At 46.1% G+C, this 24,791-nt stretch overlaps 7 protein-coding genes across 7 annotated transcripts; 4 read left to right on the top strand and 3 right to left on the bottom strand.

Annotated features, from left to right (window-relative positions):
• Positions 1-359: 359 nt before the first annotated feature.
• On the top strand, positions 360-1,619 carry N7482_000013 (uncharacterized protein; the record flags this gene model as incomplete). Its single annotated transcript, XM_056682138.1, has 1 exon — positions 360-1,619. One exon carries the CDS (start codon positions 360-362, stop codon positions 1,617-1,619), a length of 1,260 nt encoding a protein of 419 aa, XP_056545744.1.
• Positions 1,620-1,797: 178 nt separating this feature from the next.
• N7482_000012 (2OG-Fe(II) oxygenase family oxidoreductase) lies at positions 1,798-2,914 on the bottom strand (the record flags this gene model as incomplete). Its single annotated transcript, XM_056682137.1, has 3 exons — positions 1,798-2,478; positions 2,529-2,595; positions 2,649-2,914. The coding sequence occupies 3 exons, from the start codon at positions 2,912-2,914 to the stop codon at positions 1,798-1,800; spliced, it is 1,014 nt and encodes a 337-aa protein (XP_056545743.1).
• A 539-nt stretch (positions 2,915-3,453) lies between these two features.
• Positions 3,454-4,492, top strand: N7482_000011 (HpcH/HpaI aldolase family protein; the record flags this gene model as incomplete). Its single annotated transcript, XM_056682136.1, has 3 exons — positions 3,454-3,621; positions 3,684-4,068; positions 4,152-4,492. The coding sequence occupies 3 exons, from the start codon at positions 3,454-3,456 to the stop codon at positions 4,490-4,492; spliced, it is 894 nt and encodes a 297-aa protein (XP_056545742.1).
• A 709-nt stretch (positions 4,493-5,201) lies between these two features.
• On the top strand, positions 5,202-7,901 carry N7482_000010 (NRPS-like protein biosynthetic cluster; the record flags this gene model as incomplete). The annotated part of the gene is made up of 9 exons (XM_056682135.1): positions 5,202-5,267; positions 5,333-5,413; positions 5,472-5,520; positions 5,567-5,630; positions 6,030-6,226; positions 6,298-7,049; positions 7,125-7,219; positions 7,277-7,398; positions 7,462-7,901. 9 exons carry the CDS (start codon positions 5,202-5,204, stop codon positions 7,899-7,901), a joined length of 1,866 nt encoding a protein of 621 aa, XP_056545741.1.
• Positions 7,902-8,159: 258 nt separating this feature from the next.
• N7482_000009 (uncharacterized protein) lies at positions 8,160-9,624 on the bottom strand (the record flags this gene model as incomplete). The annotated part of the gene is made up of 3 exons (XM_056682134.1): positions 8,160-8,291; positions 8,362-9,075; positions 9,151-9,624. The coding sequence occupies 3 exons, from the start codon at positions 9,622-9,624 to the stop codon at positions 8,160-8,162; spliced, it is 1,320 nt and encodes a 439-aa protein (XP_056545740.1).
• Positions 9,625-15,012: 5,388 nt separating this feature from the next.
• Positions 15,013-16,281, bottom strand: N7482_000008 (4-hydroxyphenylpyruvate dioxygenase family protein; the record flags this gene model as incomplete). The annotated part of the gene is made up of 2 exons (XM_056682133.1): positions 15,013-15,562; positions 15,629-16,281. The coding sequence occupies 2 exons, from the start codon at positions 16,279-16,281 to the stop codon at positions 15,013-15,015; spliced, it is 1,203 nt and encodes a 400-aa protein (XP_056545739.1).
• A 2,067-nt stretch (positions 16,282-18,348) lies between these two features.
• N7482_000007 (uncharacterized protein) lies at positions 18,349-23,245 on the top strand (the record flags this gene model as incomplete). Its single annotated transcript, XM_056682132.1, has 4 exons — positions 18,349-19,354; positions 19,592-20,012; positions 20,061-21,156; positions 21,206-23,245. The coding sequence occupies 4 exons, from the start codon at positions 18,349-18,351 to the stop codon at positions 23,243-23,245; spliced, it is 4,563 nt and encodes a 1,520-aa protein (XP_056545738.1).
• Between the last annotated feature and the right edge of the window lie 1,546 nt (positions 23,246-24,791).

Here is a 24,791-nt window from a genome sequence, read left to right as displayed (position 1 = left end):
CCTATTTAGGTTATTTCTGCACCAGGACAAACAAGTAAGATCCCTACTCCCGATCGATCGATTTGCAGGCACAGAGATCGATTGATTTGCAGGTATAGAGTGCCCCATATCCAAACGCTAACTCTGTCTGGGATCGATAGAACCCGAACACTGCTATATTGGGCCATCCTTCATCTACGAACCTAAACAATGGGCTCCTAGTTGCGGCCACGAGGACGGTATCTGCGCGCCGATCGCAATTTCGTGCGCGACACCCTCAGCCTTCTGCTATTTCGCCCTCTGGCCACGACCACCAACAAGAGTCGCATGACGTTCTGTCATCAGTTTCTGAAAGGGACAATTTTCAGCATAATCAAGCAATGGGCAGCCCAACTCTAGGAGAGCCATGTAATAGTAGCCAGAGCACCGCAAGTTCGGATATCGACACAAACGCAGCCACTCCATCGCCGAATACAAGAGAAACGACGCCTCTACAGAGTACAACCGATGATGATTCCATCCTGAGTACGCCGAAATTCTCTCCAAATATGAGAATACTTTTGGAAAGCTGTCGGACAGACCGGGGAAAATTCTTACGAGAGATTGGGGAAGCCAGAGCAGTGCTCCCAACGGGGCAAGGCTGGGAGGCTGCAATAGCTACGAAGGTTGACAATGCTAATCTACGGGACCGGATGAAGATCTACCATAGGTTTGAGTGCTACAACATCTACAAGCATGTTGTCGAGGCTGGGTATCATACCGGCACCCACTGGATCCGGGATATGCGCACTACCCTGGCGAACAAACTGTGTCGGGAGTTCCCGCAGCGGTTCCGGGACCAAAAGGCTGCGAATAGGAGCTTGAACTGGGTTGATCAAGGCTGCAAATATCATGAGTGGGCCGGCCATTTCAAGCGAAATATAACCGACTTGGGCTATCTTATTGCACTTCCTTTAGACGTGCCTCATTCAGCATACACATCAAGATGCACGAAGGAGCGAATGCACGCAATCGCCAATGAGTTAAAAGGCCTAGGGATTGAGGACCTTGTGATAGAATTTGAACTTACAGCATTGGGTAACCACATTGCAGTGACATTAAGGGATCTGACAGGCAGGAAGCCTAGGGGAGCGCTTGGTAAGCTCTTTAATCCCGGAAGGATATATTATGATGCTTACATGTCTGATTCAGGAGACACGCCCCAGGATTCTTGCAACTCTCCGCGTCCGATGCCTGGCTTCAGCGGATTATCGAGTCATATCCTCACTATACAGCCGGGCCAAAACCCCACCCCACCCGAGTCGCTAATTGCCAGTTTGGACACTAGGATTTTCCCCTCACTGGAGATGGAAATGGAATTGGAATACCCCGTGAACCGTCGCTCCTTAGATCATCATGCCAGTGTTGATGTCTGCCGTTCTATCGCGGAAGACTGGGCTGTCCCATTGAACGATCCATTCGAAAATAGCACGACTGACATTCCTGGGTCACCAATTTTGAACACCCCTCTTCAAACAATGGATATGAACCAGTCTGCCTATTTAAGGCCAGGGTCCAGTCCTGGGTATAATGATGCACTGGGGCCATTGAATGAGTGGGATTGGAATACAAATTATACCGAAAGTCTAATGCAATATTGAACCACTCATATTGATGATCTGCTGCTTAAGAATTCATTTTCATGGCAGACCATGCATGATAGTGCTTTCATTCTGGTTCGGGCTCTTTGCATCAATCAGAAAACTTTCAAGCCATCTGTCACTAGTAACTACCTTTGCACAGATACTGCGGTCAGGAATGAACGCATGGAAATGTAGGTTAAACAGTCTGACCAGTCGATCCAAGGTATCCCTTGCGCCCAGTCAACATCGCGCCATGCTGCTTTGGGTCCAGACTAGCCTCGCGAAACAGAGAATACTTCTGGTTATGCCACTCAACACTGTTGACCTGCCTCCCAGAACTGTCCGTGAACTTGGCATCAAATTCCGGCCGCAGGAAATAAATACAGGAAAACTTATCTTGGCCAGGGAAATGGGGCGGCGGGGGTGGGATGACGCGATGCAGAGACGAGGCCAGGGCCCCATTGGACAAGAAGCGCAGCGAGTCGCCCACATTCACAACGGCGTGTCCGGGTCGTGGAGGGATATAGGACCATTCATCTCCTCCGGACGGTCCAGGCAGTAACGCCTGCAATCCCTCGGATTGGGTGAAAACAACAGTCAACGTCCCCATGTCGGTGTGTGCCATGTTTCCGATCCTCTCACTGTCGCTGTTCCAGGGGAGGTATTTGAGCAGCGCGATGTTCGCGGAAGATGGCTTGTCCTTGCGATGACAATCTTTCAGGTCAAAGGGGAGGTCGAGGGCCTTTGACAGGATGGACAAAATGCATTCGGTGTAGTCGTGGACTTGGCTCATAAAAGCCGTCAGCAATGGGAGGATGTCCCGGAAACCCCGGGGGAGCTGCAGGGCATCCTGCCCAAATATGCCGTTGTTGTGAATCTTCAATTTGCATTAGTCAAATTTGCGACGCAGAAATTGAAGGGACACACCGAGAAGCTCTCATAGCCATCTTTCTTCTGATCAAAGGGTCCAACAGAACAACCAGCTCGTTTATATCTAGCACAAAACGTCATTATTCCAAGTCGACGGTAGGTAGAAGCATAAAATACCCCTGCAGTCTTGACGGTAGATGGTTCTCGGTGCTGTACTCCTCTTTTTCGTCAAGTGGTAGCTTGAAAACCGAGTTTCCTACGCTCACAAGTTCGTCGACTTGCTCCAACGTCTTGGATGTGGAGCCATTCCGGAAATCGAGGTAAAAAAATCCGTTAGTCTTACAGGCATACACGAGCTCGTTCACTGCATCTGCGTTGCCTTCCAGCAGGCCGGCTAGTGAGATTGAGCTTAGCTCTGCTCGTCTGGTTATAGAAGGCTCCATATCGAAAAGGAGAAATTCAATAGATTGTGACAGAAGTAGGGTAAAAAGATTAACTCTTGATTTCAAGAAGGGAAACAGGCTTTAAAATATTGCTTCTCCGCCTGGTTTCTTTCGTTAGACAACAGATCGTTTCAACTGCTCTCGGAAATTCGGTCCACTATAGGTCTAGAGGGATCAGTATGGTAAGTACGGTGCAGGCTACTGGTCCAATTCCCGAAATCGCCTTACCATTGCATATTACGCGGGCATTTATCAATGCTATGTTGTCGCTGCCTATTGACCAACGGCATATCCGTCCTTGGAGATATACCTCTCTAGCATCGTGAGGGGTATTGCGTATCTGATTATGGAAGACTGGTTACTTACTGCTTCGAGCTGTGAATTAATCATGGCTATCAGACTAGGAGGGGGGCATATCGAATATGCTTTTTGGGATAGTCTCAATACAGGATGAAGCGTACATAAATTCAGACAATACCCTTCATACCCAACGGATTGAATATCCTCACCAAGAAAGTATACTCCAAGAATAAAAGAAAATGCTTAACACAAAAAACTACAATGCCCTAAGTCTGGCTCAGCCCACAGATTTCAAGGGAATGCTGAACTCTGGCGAGCTTCTCTGGGGTACTGGATGCCGAATCCCCCATCCAGAGGCCGCGCGAATTGTTGCTGCAACGCCATATCATTTCTGTTTTCTGGACGCGGTAAGTACTAAGGTGCCGGACGCGCATTAAGGTGTTATATGATTGACCTTATTCTTGGACAGGAACACGCGCCTCTTAATGCAACGCTCCTCGTCAGTCTCATCCGAACAATCCAATATCACTCCAATGGCTCGATGGTTCCCTTCGTCCGGATCCCTAAATGCTCACCCGAGCTTTACAATTATGCTCTGGGTGCGGGTGCTGGCGGAGTGGTCATGCCTCACGTCCAGAATGAAAAACAGGCACAGGAACTGGTCCGGCTATGCCGGTTTCCACCAACAGGGGAGCGCAGTTTCCCACCTGCAGCTTTGATTGGCGAGCAGCAGAACCAAACTCCAGAAGGCAAAACTACGTATGATGTGTGGAATGAACACGCCGCTGTGATCTGTCAGATTGAAGATTTAGAGGGGCTGGAGAATGTCGAAAAGATATGTCAAGTCCCAGGGGGTGGGTGTTTCCTTCCGACCATCCAATAAAATTCAAGATGAGTCTCCAGTTTATACGCTAACTCTGGATGCTGGCCCCTGCAGTGGACGGCCTATTTATCGGCACGGGTGATCTGCGCATGTGTTTGAAACTAGCTCACGGGTCACTCGACGGCGATGAACCAGTATTTCTGTCCGCGCTTCGCAGGATTCGTGATGCGGCAAAGGCTAGAAATCTTCCCATCATGGGCTTCGGTATCTCGCCTTCTGGAGTGGAGCTTAGGAAGAAGATGGGTTGGAATGCGTTCATTATTCATGGGGATATTGATGCCATCTGCACATCAGCCGTCCAATCTCTGCAGACATACAATGACCCAACTCATGGACCTGGGGCCAATGGGTATCGAGCCGTGGGGGAGGATGGTTTTGAGGTGGTTCCTATGTAGACAGTTGCATAAGCAATCTGTAACTTGTGTTAGATCGACATCTTTTTCGATATGGATACATGTAGTTTGCTATATGGGAATAGCCTGGTTTTAGTATTACACACCACGGTTTATCAGAGCTCACCCTAATGCTCACAGCATGATCTCAAAGATAATAAATTGGGTGTGGTAATATAACTTTTTAGATATCTTAACAATCCTGGTCCAGTCCTTAACTCTGTTCAAGGTTTTTCACAGATTTCTTTCTCCGGTTTCTAAATTGTAAGGATCATTTGCACGATTTGTGACTTGGTGAGGATGGTGGAGCTTCGATATAGCACCTGTAGTACAGAGATCGTAGTATCCCCAATTGGACAAGCCGGGGGTTTCTTTTCCGTTCATTGAGCATAACTCCAATTTCTTTACTTAGCAGGCCGGTTTCTCTCTTACAAGTAGTTACACCTTCTGTTGCTGCAAGGTGAAGGAAAAGGAACGTCACATTTGTGTCTCGGTTTACACGATTTATACATATTAATATTCGGGAACAGGACAATAGCAGGTCATATAAATATTACCATATTGTCATATTGTAACTGTTGCTCATCCTCTTTTATCAGGAGGACTCACTCTGTACAGTTCCTACTGAGTTTCTTTGCCCCGGCGACATCCCCCCACCATTGACTTGGGTGCTAAATCTTCAACTACAAGCAGGCCATTCCAGAACGTCCAAATGGCGAACCACGAGGACAATGTGAAAGCTATCATCGCACAAAAATTTGATGTGCCCATCCATGAGGTATGAGTCTTTTTGAGATCGTAGGTAGAATCCACATAGTGGTATTGAAAGTGATGGATATTCAGGTGACAGCCGACACCAAACTTAAGGACGGCCTGGCTACAGACGACCTTAAAAAGACACAGATATTAACGGCCCTCAGTGAGGTTCATATCCCACGGCCATAAGATATCTTGAGAGTTTTATTGTTGACAGGCTTTTCAGAGGTTTGATATATACGTCGCGGACGAGGATATGAACGATTTTACCACGAGTACGTGATTGTTCGTTCTATAGTACAATCACTCTTCTTTCAACAGCTAACGTCAGGTTGTATATTAAAGCTCAGGATGTCATTGACTACGTTGGAACGAAGCTGTGGTGGTACGCGATTTAAAGAACGACGGGTTTAACGCGCCGAGATTTCCGAGTCGTGTTTCAAGAGCCTGGTAAAATTGAAATATTGATCTTACAACGCACTTCAGCGGTCCATTGCGGATAGGATATTACATGTGCACTATTTTCACGGCTGTTTAATCAAAAGGTACCCACTCCACCGCGTAGCCTAAGCCGGAGCAAGCCCCCCTTTCTCATAAATTCAAATAAATCCCTTCCCCGGGGTCTACCAATTTCCTCTGTCCCCACACCTCAATAGTTACACCTGCACGCTCTCACAACCATGACAGTCCCACATCCCGCTACGCTTCCTGACGACGTTCTCTTTTCTCGACTGGTGAAAATAGCCACGCGGAGAAGTTCGAAGATAATCGTCAATGACTGTAGTCGTGGCACACAGTTTAACTATTTTCAAATCCTCGACGGTACCGTCAGGCTGAAACGAAAGCTACAAGCACTCCTCAACGAGTATACACTAGACACCCCGGGTGGCTTCTATATTGCTCTGTTGGCCCCGAATGGATATGAATTTATCATAGGGGTTCTTGCTGTTCTGGCAATCGGTGGAATAGTCGTACCGATGCGTAAGAATTTCGTTTTCAAAGGGTTTTGAATGAAAAAACAAACAGTTAACAGCATGTCCATAAAACAACAGCAACAGGCGCACTCCCTGCGGAAGCATCGTACATTCTTACGCAATGTGATGCAAAATACCTCCTTGCCACCTCCGAGCTGGCCAGCCTCGCTGCAAAAATCAAAGATGAAGTCAACATCCCTGCTCTTATTATTGAAGAGGCCAGCGCAACTGCGGACGATAATATACTTCCATTGGCAAGCTATCACCTGGACTCGGCCCTCGCAGTGTCAGAAGAAACACCAAGTATACTATTGTTCACATCAGGAACAACCGGCCCTCCAAAGGGTGTCCTACACGCCCGCCGGACAATAAACAAATACGCCCGACAGGAAGAAGCAATCGAGCCAAATGACGAGCTCTGCATCATACCACGCGGTGCCTTTTGGTCAATCTATTTCACAAAACTATTCCAGATGCTACTGACAGGTATCCGTGTCGAGGTCCATAATTTCGGGCGAAACTATAACCTAATCTGGGAGAGGCTGCGGGAGCAAACGGCTACCAAAATCGTGCTGTCTCCGACTTTTTGGTATGGGATGATGACTTATTTCCAGACCCATATTTCCGTCAAGTTTCCCCGGGATGTTGTTGATGAGTACGTAAAGGGGGCACAGTACCTGCGCGATACATGCGCAACAGGTGCTATGGCTTCGGGCCGTATCAAGAAGTTCTGGCGAGAGATGTGTGGAGGTCTACCGCTTAAGCAATTGTATGGCTCTACGGAGACGCAGGAGATATCTGTCAGCGATGGAGAAGTGGGGAGTCTAGAGGTCAGAAATCGATACCATGACAAAGCTCCTCGCTGGCCATAGGCTGTCATAAGCATGGCTAATATCTGTTAGTAGGATGACTTGGGAACTCCCCTCCCGAATGTGATTATGAAGCTATCTGAAGGCGACGAAGGAGAGGTCCTTGTCAAGACACCCTCTCTGTTCATCGGGTATGTAGATTTATGTTTTTCGGAAAGAAAAAAGCACTAACACATGTTCTTCTGCAGTTACTTGAACTCTCCTGACGCAACGGCAAAACGGTTTGATTCCGCAGGATTTTTCAAGACTGGGGATCTGGCCATCCTCCAAGATGGACGGTATATCTTCAAAGGAAGAGCAAACATGGATCGTCAGTATTCCCAGTTCTTTTTTATTCTTCCACCTCTGCTGATACCAATTTTCCTGATAAAAGTTTTCAAATTTTACACCTACAAAGTTCCCCGAGGAAATGTTGAGGCTGCTCTAAGCGCACTGCCGTATGTCTCGGAGGCATATATCATGCCCGTGGCTGATCCACAGTGTGACACACGGACAGCGGCCCTTGTGCGCTTTTGTGAGAATGACGATTATCCTGATCGTAAGAAGTTTGATTTGCAGTCTATCCGAGACGACCTGGCCACCGATATGGGCCTCCCTGCGTACCAATTGCCAACTGTGCTGAGGGTCTTAAGGGAACACGAGTCGGTTCCTCGGACGTGGTCGGATAAGACTGCCATGGTGAAAGCGATTAAAGTATTTTTCCCGCTCGACAGCGAGAACAGAATTTGCGGTGAGCAGACTGAGATTCTGGATGTAAGTGATTTCATGAAGATGCAGACCACAAAGTTGTGGGAGTTGTCGGGGATGCGGTAGAGAGCTCCGATGGAGACATCTAGCTAGATGTTCGGCTGGGGTGCTTAACGGGGTGATGAGTAATTCATGAAGCATTTACCAGAGTGGTTCCCTATCCCCAGAGTTGTTCAACTACACCTCAATTTACCAAAAATGAATTCAAATGGTTCATAGTTTGTGTCGTAGGAGAAGCTGTCCTATGTTGATGGGAAGTCTTCTATTGCTAAATCTCCGATGCTACTATTCGCAACCATCATTTTCAGATACGATACCATTGTCCTAGATAGCCGCAGGGAGAGCTAGAAGTTCCCAGATGGATTCCTCAATGATCCTGAGCCCCTCTCCGAGTTGGAAATCAGACACGACAAGGGGAGGCGCGATGCGAATGACGCCTGTCCGGCTAGATTTGAGCTACAGGCAAGAGACTTTAGCCAAGAATACCAGACAAACAAATGCGTCGAGCAGACAGTAGATTGCTTACCAAAAGTCCCTTCCTCTTCATTAGCTCACACAGTTCTATGCCCGTATGTCCATTTGTTTTGGACTGGTCAATAACAATCGCGTAAAGCAACCCCCTGCCACGAATCACTTCGATAACTGGACCCGGGGTCCGAGCCTGGACACTGGCCAGTCCGTTCCGAAGGACGTGTCCAAGATCGTTTGCGCGTTCAATGAGATCGTCCTCCTCAATAACTTGGAGAGCGCGCATGGCAACCGCAGCGCCGAGTGGATTGCCGCCATAGGTTGAACCATGGGTTCCAGGTTCGACGGTAAGCATCACGTCATCATCTCCTAGAACACAAGAGACAGGATACATGCCACCTGTAATGGTCTTTCCCAGCAGCACCATATCAGGCCTGATTCCACTCCAGTAGTGACCAAGTAGTTTTCCAGTTCGTGCGATGCCAGTCTGAATCTCATCACAGACAAATAGAACATTATGTTCGTCGCAGAGCGCTCTTATCGCTTGGAGATAGTCATCATCAGCTACAATAACGCCTGCATCCCCTTGAATTGGCTCGATGACGAAGGCAGCCAGGTTGAAACCCGCCATCTCGAAGGCTTCTCTCAGAAGACCTTTATCGTTGAAGGTAATCAACTTGTCAGTCCCGGGAATTGAACAGCTGATATTGGGAACCAATGGGCCATAGTTTCGACGTGACATCTCATCAGAGGCCAAGGAGATCGAGGCCAACTATAAGAAAAGATGTAGATGTCAGTACTATCCATCCACACCCGTTATTTATTCACGAGCCAGCTTACTACTTACTGTTCGTCCATGGTGATTACCTGCAGCACCAAGAACAATAGCTTTGTCTTGTGGGACACCTTTGACCTTATAAGCCCACTTCCGTGCGATCTTGATTGCAGTTTCCGAAGCCTCCGCTCCTGTGCTCGACGGTAGGACTCTATCGTAGCCAAAGAGCTTGGTAACAAATTCCGCGAATCGGGGATATACATCGTTGTGGAAGGCACGAGAGGTCAATGTCAATCGTGATGCCTGATCAACAAGCGCGGCGACGAGTTTCGGGTGGCAATGACCATGATTCAGGGCAGTTGAGGCAGAGTGGAAGTCTAGGAAATGATTCCCCTCGGGATCCCAAACAGAAGCACCCTGCGCGCGGGCGAAGACTATAGGGAGTGATTGGTAATTTTTGGCGGAAAAGTTCTGTTCGGCTAAGAGGGCCGCTTCGGTATTAGTAAATCGGTTTGTTGTGGGCTTGCTGTTGGCATTGGACTCCATGGTGACAAGACGGTAGAAATTTTACTTGAGAAGCAAAGAAATCGACAGCTGATGAAGGTAAGGAATGTGGAAGAGGTGCTGCTGAAAGTCCTTAAGGGAATTAAAAGGGGCGGGGTATCATAATGCATGAGTATATTTTGCTAGCTCCTTGCCTGCATATTGGAGCTTGGTAACTTGATGATTAGTCCATACGACAGCCACCTGCTACGGCGGCCGATAGCGATCACCGGCCAAATGCGCTAAATATGCATATTATAGACCGCCCTAGGGACCGCTCTGTAACGCAGGAATCGTGTTTTACACTGTCTTTCCCATACAAAATAAGATTCTCCATTTTCTACTGACCCACTATTTGACGCCATTTCTTGCCGCTATCCCAGGTGGTAAGGTGAAGCTATTCGTACCATACAATCTGCTAACTTTCGATATCCCTAGGCGTTGAATACCCTCGCTGTCGCCCTCTCTGTGGCCGTCGCTGAATACCCTCGCTATTGCGCTGCTGTCGCCCTCGCTATGGCCGTCGCTGTTGCCCTCGCTGTGGCCGTCGCTGAATACCCTCGCTGTTGCTATCGCTGTGGCTATTGCTGAATACCCTCGCTGTCGCCCTCTACTATGCTAGCTGGTATCCCTCTTAATACGTATAGGTAGGAGATCGAGGATCTCGTCTAACTTAGGCGCTCTGCTAAAGCTATTCGTATTACCCTGCTTAATAACTACGGTATTAGCGTCTCGAAGAGTATAATTAATAACCGCTTATAGTTATAGAATATCTGCCTATCGAACCCCTCTTATACGGCCGAGATAATCGAAGTAATAGATAAGCTTATTAAGGAGCTTTACCTTCTCTCTCTAAGTACTTAAGAGATCCTCTAAGTGCTTAAAAGAAAGGGTATAATACCTCTATCTAAGATCTCTCTTTGTAGAGCTTGTAAGTAGCTCGGAATATAGCTTCGGGTTAATAATCCTAAAGAACGTAAGCAGTAGAAAGCTAAGATTAAAGCTATTCTAATTATAGAGGACTAAATTAGAGATATTAAAGGCTTTAGTCGGCGGCTATAATATATCTTCTTTCGTAACTAAGGCTTTTATTATTCTTAGTAAGTGTTTTCTCTTTTTATTAAGTATTTTCTCTCTTTAAGTAGCCTCTACTAATACTTATTTTTCCCTAGAGATAGAATCTACGAGGTCTATTAAAGAATTAACCCTAAAGCTATTAAGTATTATCGGTCGGCCCTCTAACGCCGGAGAGGAGCTTATACTTATCCTAGGCTAAACTAGATATAGTATATTAATAGTTATATAAAGTTAGAACTATTTAGATTTAAGATATATACTACTATTAATAAATACTCTCGATTTATGATATAGATCTATATAAGAATCTCTACCTAAATAGTAGTAAGTATATTTTATTAATATCTTAACTATATAGCTTCGAAGGGCTTTCTACTATATATTATATACGCTAATCTAGGTATAGAAATAGTAATATTTAGTAATATATATCTTACTCTTTACTAATTAGTATTAGATAAAGATTTTTAGTAAAAAGACTACTTTTTCTACGGCTAAAATACTAAAAATTAATAGATTAAATCCTAGTAGGGATAGTTTATAGGGTTAAGCGCCTTCCTCTTCTATAAATATTTCTATATACTATAGTATAATAGGATCTTCTTAAAGTAGTCTCTTCTAGAGTAGATATTACTATCTTCCTACCTATCCTCTAAGCTTATATCTACTAATATATATATAAATAGGTATCGCTTCTTACTATCTATATATCTATCCTCTAAGCTTATATATATTTATATATAAATACTTAGAATATCTATCTAATTCGGTAATAGTCTTACTAGCTAAATACTATCCTAGGGAAGCTAGTTATAAACTATTACTATCCCGATATTATCTAACATTATTAGTAATCCTTTAACTAAGAACTCTTTTAAAGACTATAGTAAGATATAGAAAGATAGGATCCTATAGAATATCTCCCTCTAGTAACCTTAGTATAGTATTACTTATAGTTTTAGTAGATTAGGTAGTAGCTTATAGGTATTAGCTTTATCCCTAAAGATCTACTACTTTAGCTCTATAGAGAAAGAGACTAGCTATACCGAGCGGTATATAAAGTGCTTCGGCTTTATATATTATATTACTATAAATCTAGTAAGGAGCCTATCCTAGGTATTTATATAAAGCTATATAGTATATATTTATAGTTACTAGTAGCCGAGATAGCTAAGATAATAGTAGAGAGCTAAGATATAGTTTAAAATAGAATTAATATCTTATATTAAGCTTAAAGGCCTCGATTAGCTTATCTAAGGCCTCGATCTACTTATCTAAGGCCTCGATCAATCTCGAAACTTTAGTACTAGTACTTTGAAATAGTATCTCTATAGTCCTCCCTATAGGAAGCTCTAGCTACTACTATTATAGCTATATTATCCTCTTTAATAGTAGCTTCTTTAATAATAGCTTTAATAGTAGTATCTTTAATAGTAGTAGCTTTAATATCTATACTATTAATACTAATATCTTTAATACTTATAGCTATTACTTTACTAGTAACTATAGTACTAGCGTAGCTAAACTTATACTTTTTATTACTTTCTAGTATAGTAAGTATAGCCTAGAGCTCTTATTTATAACTATATTAATAAGAAAGATATCCTCTACTACTACTACCGCTGCTACTATAAGAGATTTATATCTCTATATCCTTCTATCTCTAGGAGAGCCTAAAAGAGATAGAGCGGCTATAGGATAAGTACTACTACTACTAGAAAGAGCTAGCTAACCTATCTTTTATCAATTAGTATTAGTTTCTTATATTTCCCTCTCCTCTAAGACTTTCGTCGATATCCTATCTTTCGCGAGAGACCTCGTCTTAAAGCTCGATTAGAATATACTTTAGTAATTAGGATACTAAAAAAAGCTATAAGATTAGTTCCTTTTAGCCGAGAATATTATATAAGGTAGAGGGAAAAGGCCGTTAATCGCTTATTTTCTCTCTAAGTAGAACCTCTTCCTATTTAGAAGTTTTAGTAAATTTTACTAGCGTTTCTAGATAGAGAAGGGAAAATATTAGATATATATTATAATCCTATAGGCCTCGGAATAGGTAGCGCTATAATAAAAGGAAGAGGATAAGCTATTTATAGAGTAGCTCTTTAACTACGATATAGTATCCTCTACTACTTCTATAGTAGTAGTACCCTCTACTATTTCTATAGTAGTAGTAGAGGATACTACTCCTATAGTAATAGTAGAGGGTACTATATCTCTCGTAGTATCTTTCTTCATCGAGGACGCGAGCAGCTTCTCTATCACAACGAAGCCAGCGGCTTAGGCGGCGGCGATGGTAGCAATATAGACCAAGATACACTATAAGAATAGCTTCAATATTATTATATCAGCGGAAAAAACCAAGATACACCATAAAAATAGCTTTAATATGATTATTATAGCGACAGCGAGGTAAGTGGCCGTTGAGATAGACGTACATGATTTAATATAGGCACTGTAATAGTAATTCAGGTATCTAAATTTTCTGCCGGTCTTAGAATATGCATATTTAGCGCATTTGGCCGGTGATCGCTATCGGCCGCCGTACGCCTGTATCAAAGTATGGCATCGGCGACCTGTTAATATTTGTGTTCCTATCGACCACCCATTGCACCAAATAGTGCCTCAATCGACAGAGCATGGCAGTATTCAAACGCACCCGATTCATACACCCGGCTTACACATATATATTTACCATTCTATGGGTCAACATGCATAGCTGCTGAGGATGCTTCAAACCACTAGCCACACAACGCTAGTGTGCTTAGGAGATGTTGAAACCCGGATGCCCCAGCCGTATATGGCAGTCCCCTGGCTCACTGGTTCTAGGTAGCTGGGAGCTGCCCTCTTAAACATCCACCATCGTCAACCTGTCTTCCTTCTCCGCTGGCTCCATCAGGTTATGAGCCGTTATCTTATTTGAGACTTACCTTTTACTAATTACTACAATCCCTACCCTCCTTCACTACTCTCTTCTCCACTTCATTGAAGCTAAAGCTTTTCACAAGATAGAAGCTGCCAGGTTGGGGGGGACACCACAATACAGCGTGGCTTTTGACACATATCACGATTCATGATATCCCTCGCGGAGGACCTTGTTTGATTAGCCTAGGTGGCTGGCTAAATTTCAGCTCTATCCAGCAACTCCTGTAGGATCATTGCCAACACCTGTTCAACCTTATAGCCACTGCAGTGATGCTGATTAAACTCACGTGGAAAGCCTGGCGACTTCGACTCACACCTATCTACGCCTCATAAACCCAAGCCCACTCTAGCTCCAGCGAAAGCCATTATGAGAGTTCGAGATGCCTATAATTGCAACGCCAGTCATCAGGATGCCCTAGAAGCCAGGGAAATTCCAGGGAGAGCAAAAGCTATATACGAACAAAGCCTCCTCAGATCACACGAATGTCCAACGACCACAACAAACAGAAAGTAAAGACTTGAAACCGTCTGTAAAACCCCTTTTATTAACTCGCAATAACCAATATTCCCACCCCCCGAAGTATCTTATCGGCGACGTGAGTGGCGAATATGATCAAAATCCCGATCGCGTACAATAGTAGTAACCGAAAAACGTAGTTTATCTTCAAATTTCGGTCGTTGTGCGCTGTTGTCCTGGGGGGATTGTGCTGACACCTGGATTTCCTAGGTAGGTTCCGTCGGTAAAAAGATCACAATGTCTGAAAAGGTGTAGTAAGTATTTCCTATTCACATCCTTGGACTTTGAAACATTTCCTTGATGTACAACCTACTTCTGGCGCAAAGTGGCATGGCGAATCTCTCATCCAGTTTACTTTTCCGCTCATCCTCACGATGGATGTTTCATGAGCTGTTGTTATGTTACTGAACCTTCTACCTTACAACCACCTTCATCAGTCCACTAGCTCTCGGAATATTCATTAGTCACCAATTTTACCGCGGCTGAATATTTTCCAAAGACAGCCGAAAAAATGGATGTTCGCTGGTCCCTTTTCTCCATATGTATCGAGAACCTTGGAATTTGTGCATCGGCGAAGCTCAGCTTGTCCTTTGATTACTACTATGTCAAATGTGAAAAGGCTGCTGGTTTTGATTCACAGCCCCATAATGAACAACCAATATACAGATCTTGAATTCTATGGCATATTCGAAAACTGCCATTTTCATGGAAAATGGAATTCTCGAGCCCAGAATGTGCTGAGTTGAAACAATTCAAGTTGGTCAATCAACATTGGTATCACTCTGATTGGTTTCCCTTGACTAAAATTGACCCATAGCATGATACACCTAACATGCCAATATTCATTACGTTTGTTCAACGACCAGGTAGTTCTACAAATTACCACGCAATGCCTGCTCTCTCTCAAAAGCCTCGAACAAACTCTTAAAGTTCCCAGCCCCGAATCCATCAAAATTCTCCCTCTGGATGATTTCCATAAACACGGTGGGACGATTGACAACGTGTTTTGTGAATATTTGCAGAAGATATCCACCTTCATCAAAATCGATCAGAATGTTGTACATCTCCAGAAGCTTGATATCCTCCGCAATACTGATACTCTTGGATCCCAACCGTTCGCGAATATCAATGTAATAACTTTCAGGCACCGAGAGAAAGTCTACTCCACGTTTCATCAGGCTTTCCACTACCTCGATGATATTGTTCGTTCGAAAGGCAATATGTTGACAGCCTGCCCCATTGTAGTACTCGACAAATTCCTCAATCTGGGACTTTTTCAGACCTGCTGCTGGCTCGTTCATCGGCATTTTGATGACTTCATTCGGTGAAGCGACCACAACAGAGCGCAGGGCAGAGTACTCTGAACACATGTCTTTGTCATCTACGGACCAATATCGGTGGAAATTCAAGGCATTTTCATAACTGCGAAAACAAGTCTCAGCAATTCTTCTAGGAATGTGTTCGTAGAAAAAAAAAACAAAGGCCTACTATTTCACCATATCATCCAGCCCGTTCCATGGCTGATTTCCCACGCAGTGGTCGATTTCAATCAGGTCCACTTTGGGCAACTGCTCATTCAAACGGTCCATATTCGTCACAGGATGGAAACCCGGGAGAAACACCCCCCGGTACTCAAGACGGTTGATCAATGAATGAGCTGTGTCTCCGTAGGTCTTGATTGTCGCGCAGAGCACGGCTCCATCTTCATCATGCATCAATGTCGGTTTCTGAATAGAAGTTGCCCCATTCTCAATAGCATGTTCCCATGCGCCCGTCACATCATCGACCTGGAAGGCGATATCCTTGACCCCGTCACCATGTTTTGTTAGATGGGCATATATCTCATTTAAGAACCTGCGATCATCTTCGGAAGCGCGCGTCTCAGATGTGTTGTCGGGCCCAGTGATTGGGCAGGTAAACACAAATCTGGCATTGCCATTGGAGACAACATAGGAAGATGTCAGGTACGACCCTGTTTCCGGCCCACAGTAGGCATTGATCTTGAAGCCAAAGTGGGCGACAAAGTAGGTAGCTGCTTGACGTGCATTACCAACGTACCAGCTGATGTAGTCAAAGCCAGTATAGTTTGGATTGATACTGCTAATAGTGCCCTCTTTGGGCCGCACTTCGGAGGAGTCCATTTTACATACAGTGAAAGGCATCACGCTTATGCGGAAAAAGTGGTGCGATTATCGCGAGGAAGAAGAATCTGCGATTTGACCCAAGCATCCAAGGCTCTTTATACCCATATTTTGGAAAAGGAGGGAAGAAGCCCCCAAAATCAAGGCACATGAAAGATTCACCACATTCTATATGAATGGACCGAGCTCAACTTACATATTCATCTTGCAGAACTTTTCTGTACTGCACTACCTGGACACCTATCCACCTAACTATATGTGCATAATTGGGCACTAAGACATACTTTTGCCATTTTATGCACCGAGAAAAGCTAGCAAATTTGTTTGTTGTATATATATTCAGACCTAAAAATAAGAATCATAGTTACAATATCTGTGAGAGTCGGGTGCCCAGAAAGTGTGTGCAAATATGGACCTGTTTCTCCATATTGAGATTCTTCTCTAGAAGTTTTCTTTTTGGAGTCAAGGAGACAAAATAAGGCTCAGCTTATTGCCCCACATCTTTCTGAATTTCTCCTAGATTCACGCCTAAGTGGATTCGGAAAGGGTCAAGCAGAGACCGCTCCATGTGCAAAAATTGGTGGCTGGCTGAGAGCATCTGCATATGTAAACCAACTTTCGTGGTAGTTTTTAGGCCAAAGTCTCAAGAACTTTTGACTGGTATATCAAGGTTCTTCGTAAATGCATCTGTTATTTAGCTTTAGCTTGGAGTTGACGGAAATTAGGTTGTTCCTTCCATTGGAGTGCCGAAGCTCCATGTATGAAATATATATTACATTTTTGTACCTACTATAGACTCTTAAACAAAACATAACAATATTCTTAATGAAAGTTTAGTAGAAGATTTAGTTAGTAAATCCTATAACAAAGTTAACTCTATTAATATAGTGATCTTCTCATTAATTTTATTAATAATTAATACAAAGAGTGAAACAGGAGCACCTCGAGGAGAAACCAATTCAGTAGAAAAGTCCCTACGCTAGATGATACAGTGCGTTTCGAAACCGGTGCACCCAGGACACTCTTAGACACTCTTTTTGGCCCCACTGCCCAGACCTTAGCGCGGATCATTTATTGAGGTCGCCACCACACTGGTTATAATCCGCCGTAATGGCCCATTAGCCACGGAGAAGTGCAAAACCAGCTTCACCAATTTACACTCACCCAGTCTTCCTGGGCCCCACTGTCAAGCCGCTAGTGCAGGAATTGGTTATACATATATAAATGGTCCTGTGTACATTACGTCATGAGCATTCTGCTTAATGTGGCGATGGGTTGTGGAGTACAAATGGCTTGCAGTGCCCTGCGCGTAAAGTTGACGAACATAACTCGCTTCCACTGCTGAACATATCAACAGAGGATCTCTGAGCTTCTACTGTACACATTATTCTGTGTTAAATAATGACGCTTTCCTGAGCTTTATACTGTAATAGTCAGACTTGCTATATGACTTTTCGATGTGTATGTTTAATTTGCCATTTCGTCCAAGTACAAATGCGGTTTCCCTAGCAAGTGGTCGCATAGCGCTTCGAGCATGAACGGTGTGATCACACGAGGACAGCCACCGGGAATCAAGGGCGCTCGGACATCGCGAAACATTCGTAGATTGTTCCTGATAGTTATGATTGAACGTTTGCTGCAGCCAGCCTCTTCGGTCACCTGAGAGGTAGTCAATGATCTGCTGTCAATCATGTCGTGGATTATCAGAAGCTGGGAGTGGGCGAATCGAGGCGCCATGATGGTCTTTGTCGCACTGTCAACCGAAGAAGTTGATGAGGTGGCCCAAGGGCGCTGGCAAAAGCGATGGTTCTGGGCCGGTTCGGGCCGACAGTCCAGCCGAAAGCCCGCCCAGCCATTGCACCAATAGAAACGCGTCTTCAAAACAGCCCCACACCGCACCTCTGTTGGCGCCTGCCCCTCTTTCTCCTCAAGCTTCAAGCTGAAGCATTCCCTGGTTCCACCTAATTTCACCGTCCTACCGTCTATTTTGAGACAAGTCTAACTTGATCCAGCCAGCAATTTCTGGTTTGACAAGTGAAAACAGGAGTTCATCTCTCTACTGATATAATGAATCCACCTCATCAACGAGACCCGGATTCAACAGACTCCTACATGGTAGCATGGATCTGTGCCCTGCAAGAAGAATATTTCTGTGCATGCCGTATGCTTGACGAAGAATTCACGGGGCCAGAGATTAGCGAAGACAACGACGACAACACATACGTCTACGGTCGTATTGCGAAGCATTATGTGGTGATAGGTTGTCTTCCGGCTGGTCGGTATGGCACCAATTCAGCTGCCCGTGTTGCCCGAGATATGGTTCGAACGTTCCCACATCTACGGTTCGCACTAATGGTGGGAATCGGAGGCGGCGCTCCGACCGCCCGAAATGACATCCGATTAGGAGATGTTGTCGTGAGCCAACCAAGCGATGGATTTGGCGGAGTGATACAGTATGATCTGGGCAAGTTCAAAGATGGTCGGTTCCAGAGGACAGGTCAACTTAACGCGCCGCCTGAGAAACTTCTGGGAGTGATTCCGGAGTTGCGTCGACTATTCAGTGATAAAAAGAAGCCAGACAGACTCGCAGAACATCTCCAGCGTCTTGATGATATGGAAGATTATCAACGACCAGCCGTTGACCAGTTATATGCCATCAAATATCCTCCAGTGAATGGAAAAACTTGCAACGAAAGTACTTCACACTCGGTAGTGGTCCGCCCAGAGCGCCGCAACCACCGTGTATTCCATGTTCACTACGGAAATATCGCGTCAGGAAATACTGTGCTCAAGGACGCTATTGTGCGAGATGCATATGCGAAAGACCCGCAATTGAACATTCTGTGCTTCGAGATGGAAGCCGCGGGTCTAATGAATAGTATTCCATGTCTGGTAATACGCGGAATCTGCGATTACTGTGACTCTCACAAAAATGACGACTGGCACAAATATGCTGCGCTCACTGCTGCTGCATATGCACGCGAGCTACTCTTAGTTCTAAGGCCGCAACGTGTGGATGCCATGCCTCCTTGGGCCGAGGCGACCGAGCGAGTAGCTCAAGAACTTCAAAAAGGTTAGGAACCTACATTCTGATTTTCTAGCTTCCATGGTTTTTTGTGACTCAGTGACCTTTATATTATATATTATAGTATATTTTTTAGGCATTCTATTCTTCGTTCGAGCTAGTGTACTGACCACGTCTAGTCAGTCAGGAATTGAACAGTCTTAACAACACCCAAAAGTAGTATTCTGTTCGGTTGATCATGGTGAAGTGCACTATCACTAACATTGAATAGGATTATTCTGACAGGGGTTGAATGTTTGGACCGGAAGATTGATTTTGGCAGGTTGCCAGTTATTCAAGAGGCAGCAATTGACTCTTTTGGGAACCGACATGAGGATGAATGTCTTCCAGGCACTAGAACTGAACTACTCAACGAGATTGAAGAATGGGCTGCGTCACCACACGGAAAGTGTATCTTCTGGTTGAAAGGAATGGCTGGGACAGGAAAATCTACAATATCTCGGACTGTGGCAAGGTCGCTCAAGGACACCAACTATCTAGGTGCCAGCTTCTTCTTCAAGAGGGGCGAAGGGGATCGAGGTAACGCGAAGAATTTTTTCCCGACAATAACATGGCAACTGATGCTCAGAATTTCTGGCCTGAGATCTGAAGTGCAAAAAGCACTCGATCATGAGCCTGACGTTGCGTCAAAGACAGTCAGTGACCAGTTTGAGAAACTACTCCTTCAACCACTGCTTAATCTTGACTAACTCAGCCGACAATCTCAAACTACTGTGATAGTGATCGACGCTTTAGACGAATGTGAACAGGGTAAAGACGTCCGAAATTTAATTCGATTACTGCCGCTTCTCCAGAAGGCAAAAGCGTATCGCTTTCGGATCTTTATTACTAGCAGGCCCGAACTCCCAATCAACCTCGGCTTTTTAGAAATTGCGAATCATGAATATCAGGACCTAGCTCTTCACGAGATACCTAAAGAAGTGATAGAACGTGATATACACTTATTCCTAAGGAATCGATTTGCGAAAATCAAACTCGACAAATATATTTCTGACGACTGGCCGGGAGAAGACGTCATCCAAGATTTGCTCAGGATATCTATCCCTCTATTTATTGCGGCTGCCACTGTGTGCCGGTATATCGAGAATTCATCATGGGAACCCAAATTACGCCTCGCGGGACTCCTTAAGGACCAACGCAAATATGCTTCGAAAATGGAAAAGACTTACCGGCCAATTCTGACGCATCTACTCAACGAACAGGAAAACGACGATTTAGAGCAGCAGCAGATCCTGCAAGAGTTCCAAAGCATAGTCGGTATTATCATCCTACTTGCTGATCCGCTTTCAATAAACGGGCTATCCGCTTTTCTTGGTATAGGAGCGGACCAAATCAGCTTTCGATTGAAATTCTTTCGATCAGTTTTGAGCATTCCCGATAACCGCGATGAGCCTATCAGGATTCTGCATCTATCATTCCGGGATTTTCTGGTGCAGCCTGGGACTCAATTTTATGTGGATGAGCCGAGAAAGCATAAGGATATTGCAAAGTTCTGTCTGCAAACAATGGCTTGCCACCTACAGACAAATATCTGCAACCTAGACAGCCCTGGTACGTGTACGGCAGACATCGACGCTCAACATATCCGCCAACATCTACCACCTGAGCTACAATACTCTTGTCGCTACTGGATACATTATGTCGAAAGGAGTCAGGCCGTATCTTCTGATATAGAAGATGTGCGGCTATTCCTCAAGAAGCATTTTCTGCACTGGGTGGAGGTGATGAGTCTACTGGGTCTCTTATCGGATGTAGTGGGTCTGCTTGATCTCCTTCATAGATACATATCAGTAAGTAACATAAGACATCGCTACTTGTGGCCGTGGCTAACAAATATAGGGCGACAATAATTTCGCACTGTCTAGTTTCCTACATGATGCAAAGCGCTTTGTTCTGAAAAATCGCCAGATGGCCGACGAAGCGCCACTTCAAATTTATTGCGCAGGGCTGGTATTTGCACCTCGAACGGCAATAATCCGTAGAGAGTTCCAGTCAGAGCTTCCGAGCTGGATATGCCAGCTCCCACAAGTTAACGAAACCTGGAGTGCAGAATTGCAAGCTCTCGAGGGCCATTCGGACTCGGTTAACTCGGTAGCCTTCTCGCCCGACGGCCGGCTGGTGGCGTCTGGCTCTTTGGATCAGACGGTGCGGCTCTGGGACACGGCGACGGGCGGCTTGCAGCAGACTCTTAAGGGCTATTCGGGCTCGGTTCGGTCGGTGGTCTTCTCGCCAGACGGCCGGCTGCTGGCATCTGGCTCCGACGATCGCACTGTGCGGCTCTGGGACACAGCGACTGGTGACCTGCAGCAGACTCTTAGGGGCCATGTAGGTGCGGTTCGGTCGGTAGCCTTCTCGCCCGACGGCCGACTGCTGGCATCCGGCTCCGACGATGGTACTGTGCGGCTCTGGGACACAGCGACAGGCGGCCTGCAGCAGACTCTTAAGGGCCATGTAGGTTCGGTTCGGTCGGTAGCCTTCTCGCCCGACGGCCGACTGCTGGCGTCCGGCTCTCTGGATCAGGCGGTGCGGCTCTGGGACATAGTGACGGGTGCCATACAGCAGACGCTCGCGGGCCATTCGGTAGTTCGGTCGGTGGCCTTCTCGCCAGACGGCCGGCTGCTTGTATCCGGCTCCGACGATCGCACTGTGCGGCTCTGGGACACGGTGACGGGAGCCCTACAACACACCCTCGAAGGCCATTTAGGCTGGGTTCGGTCGGTGGGCTTCTCGGCCAATGGCCGGCTGCTGGCGTCCGGCTCTTTGGATCAGACGGTGCGGCTCTGGGACACGGAGACGGGCGGCTTGCAGCAGACTCTGGAAGGCCATTCGCGCTGGGTTCAGGCGGTGGCCTTCTCGCCCGACGGCCGGCTGCTGGTGTCCGGCTCTTTGGACCTGACTGTGCGGCTCTGGGACATAGTGACGGGCGGCTTGCAGCAGACACTTGAGGGCCATGTAGGTTCGGTTCGGTCGGTGGCATTCTCGCCCGACGGCCAGCTGCTAGCGTCCGGCTCCCTTGATCAGACGGTGCGGCTCTGGGACCCGGCGACGGGCGCCATACAACAGACTCTCAAAGGCCATTCGGGTTCGGTTCGGTCGGTGATCTTCTCGCCCGACGGCCAGCTGCTGGCGTCCAGCTCCCATGATCAGACGGTGCGGCTCTGGAACACAGTGACGGGCACCTTGCAGCAGACTATTGAGGTCAATTCGGGCTGGGTTCCGATGCGCTACTCGCAGCCCTATTCAAGCTCTGCTCCGTCGGTGGCCTTCTCGCCAGACGGCCGGCTGCTGGCATTCGGCTTCTATAACCAGACAGTGCGGCTTTGGGACACGGCGACGGGCGCTATAGAACAGACTCTCAAAGGCCATTCGGGTTCGGATTTGCCAGCGTTGTTCTCGCCCGGCCGCTGGGTGGTTGCGACAGGGTCTCTAGATCAGACGGTGCGGCTCAGGGATACAATCTTGTATGAGGACGATTCGGGCTCGGTTACGTCAGTGGCCTTCTCGCCGGACGGCCGGCTGCTGGCTTCCTGCTCTTTAGATCAAATGGTGTGGCTCTGGGACATAGCGACGGGCGCCTTGCAAAAGACCCTAAAGTCTAAGGGAATAGTCACCGAACTCCAGTTCTCGCAAGATGGTTCATATCTAATCACCAACTTAGGCATCCTCGATGTTCAATCCGGACACGAAAATCATGCTTCTAATTCAACCAATAGAAATCTGGCGATCTTCATTGAGCAAGGACAGTGGATAAACCTGAACGGCAAAAATGCACTATGGCTTCCTCCTGAGTTTCAGCCTAGCTGTTCAGCGACAAGTGGGAATTCACTTGCCTTAGGACACGAATCAGGGCGGGTTTCTTTCATACGATTTCGTACGTAGCAGCCGTCAATGATCTCCATTTTTATTCCTTCCTCTATTTTCTAATTTCTTTGTGGAAAAGGACTCTGGGGGAAATTATGTATATAATACTGCCCTACAGGGCTTATGGAATGAGCCCTTCGGCTCCACGAGCTTCCAAATCCTATGTAAGGATCTATTTCGTTTGCCTTAAATAAGTAGTAAACAGGGGGATGCGCTAACGGCAGTCTGAGCAAAACAGACAGGTCGAGGCACAATAGGATATCCACCACCAAATAGAGGAAGTAGACTTGGCCGCTCGGGAATCAAAGAGGACAGAAGAGATAGAAGAACCTGGCTAAGGACTGCTTCATCGCGCAAGTTCTCTATTCTTCTGAAAGCTCCGTAGCTTGTAGGGTACTCGAGAAAAGAATGCGAGGAGTATTAATTAATTGGGCGTGATGAGCGACTAGGAAGAGCAATCTGCTTCGAACGAACGGTCCGCTGCCTCTTCCATGAAGCATTCCCAAATCCTCTCCTCGATATGCCCTTCAAACAAACCAAGCAAGAAAGCGCAGATGAAACAAGCGCTGTATGCCAAGAATGCAAGGAAGACCCAAGCACCTAAGGCGGACTGCAGTGCTAACAACCTACTACCGACCCGTCAGCGGTTCCCCCACTACACTAGATAGTTCTAGGTGACTGGGAGTGACCAGTTCCAGAAGGTTTTGGCACTGTAATGTGAAGTGACACCGGGAAAAAGAGTACGTAATAGTTCTACCACTAAAAAGCACTCAATTTTCATGTTACTGTAGTATAGTAACTACCAACTTTGCACTACATCCACAGCATAGGATCTATTTTTACGAGGGGGAGGTACGATACCATCAATGTTCATTGTAGAGGTCCTCAACTTAGTGCGCCCACCTCAATAAATGATCTGCGCTAAGGTCTTGGCAGTGGGGCCAAAAAGAGTGTCTAAGAGTGTTCTGGATGCACCGGTTTCGAGACGCACTGTACAACTGCTTCAATGAGACATTTTTCCTGCCTCAGATAGCCAGCCAAGACTACTCTAGTCTAAATATTACCAACGAGGTAGAGGAAAGGATTGACAGAGATCTACCATCGCGGCTCTCGCCTATCTTGCCATTTCAGACAAACCTCGCGCCTGGCAAATCCACTTGAGCCTCAAATGTAGACAAGTGGCAATTTTTCACCATATCATAATAGAACCTCCGAAGGATCAATGATCAAAATTTATGTGTCACATTCCAATAATGCAGAATCTGTCCTGTCCCACAACCTGAACTAATAATCTGCACCGATGCTACCCTATATACCATCATTTCACAGCCTCAAAAACTTGCGACACGGTAACGTTCTTGCTGATCCCCCCGTACTTCGCAGTATGTGGCTCAGAGTGTAGGCTGGAACTGGAGCTCTCGCGATGCTCGGGACCGGCGGCAGCGGAAATAAGATATGCCTGATCGTTTTGGTTCGGGAGGAAGCAATTGTCCGGGGCTTTCCGGGCGCCGGTGTGACTGGACTGATACTGCCAACTTTCCAGTTCCTGGCTTTAACATAGCCA

This window comes from Penicillium canariense (genome assembly GCF_028826845.1).
Source record: "Penicillium canariense strain IBT 26290 chromosome Unknown utg000001l_segment0_segment0, whole genome shotgun sequence".
NCBI lineage: Eukaryota > Fungi > Ascomycota > Eurotiomycetes > Eurotiales > Aspergillaceae > Penicillium > Penicillium canariense.
This window is presented reverse-complemented; position numbering and strand designations above follow the sequence as displayed.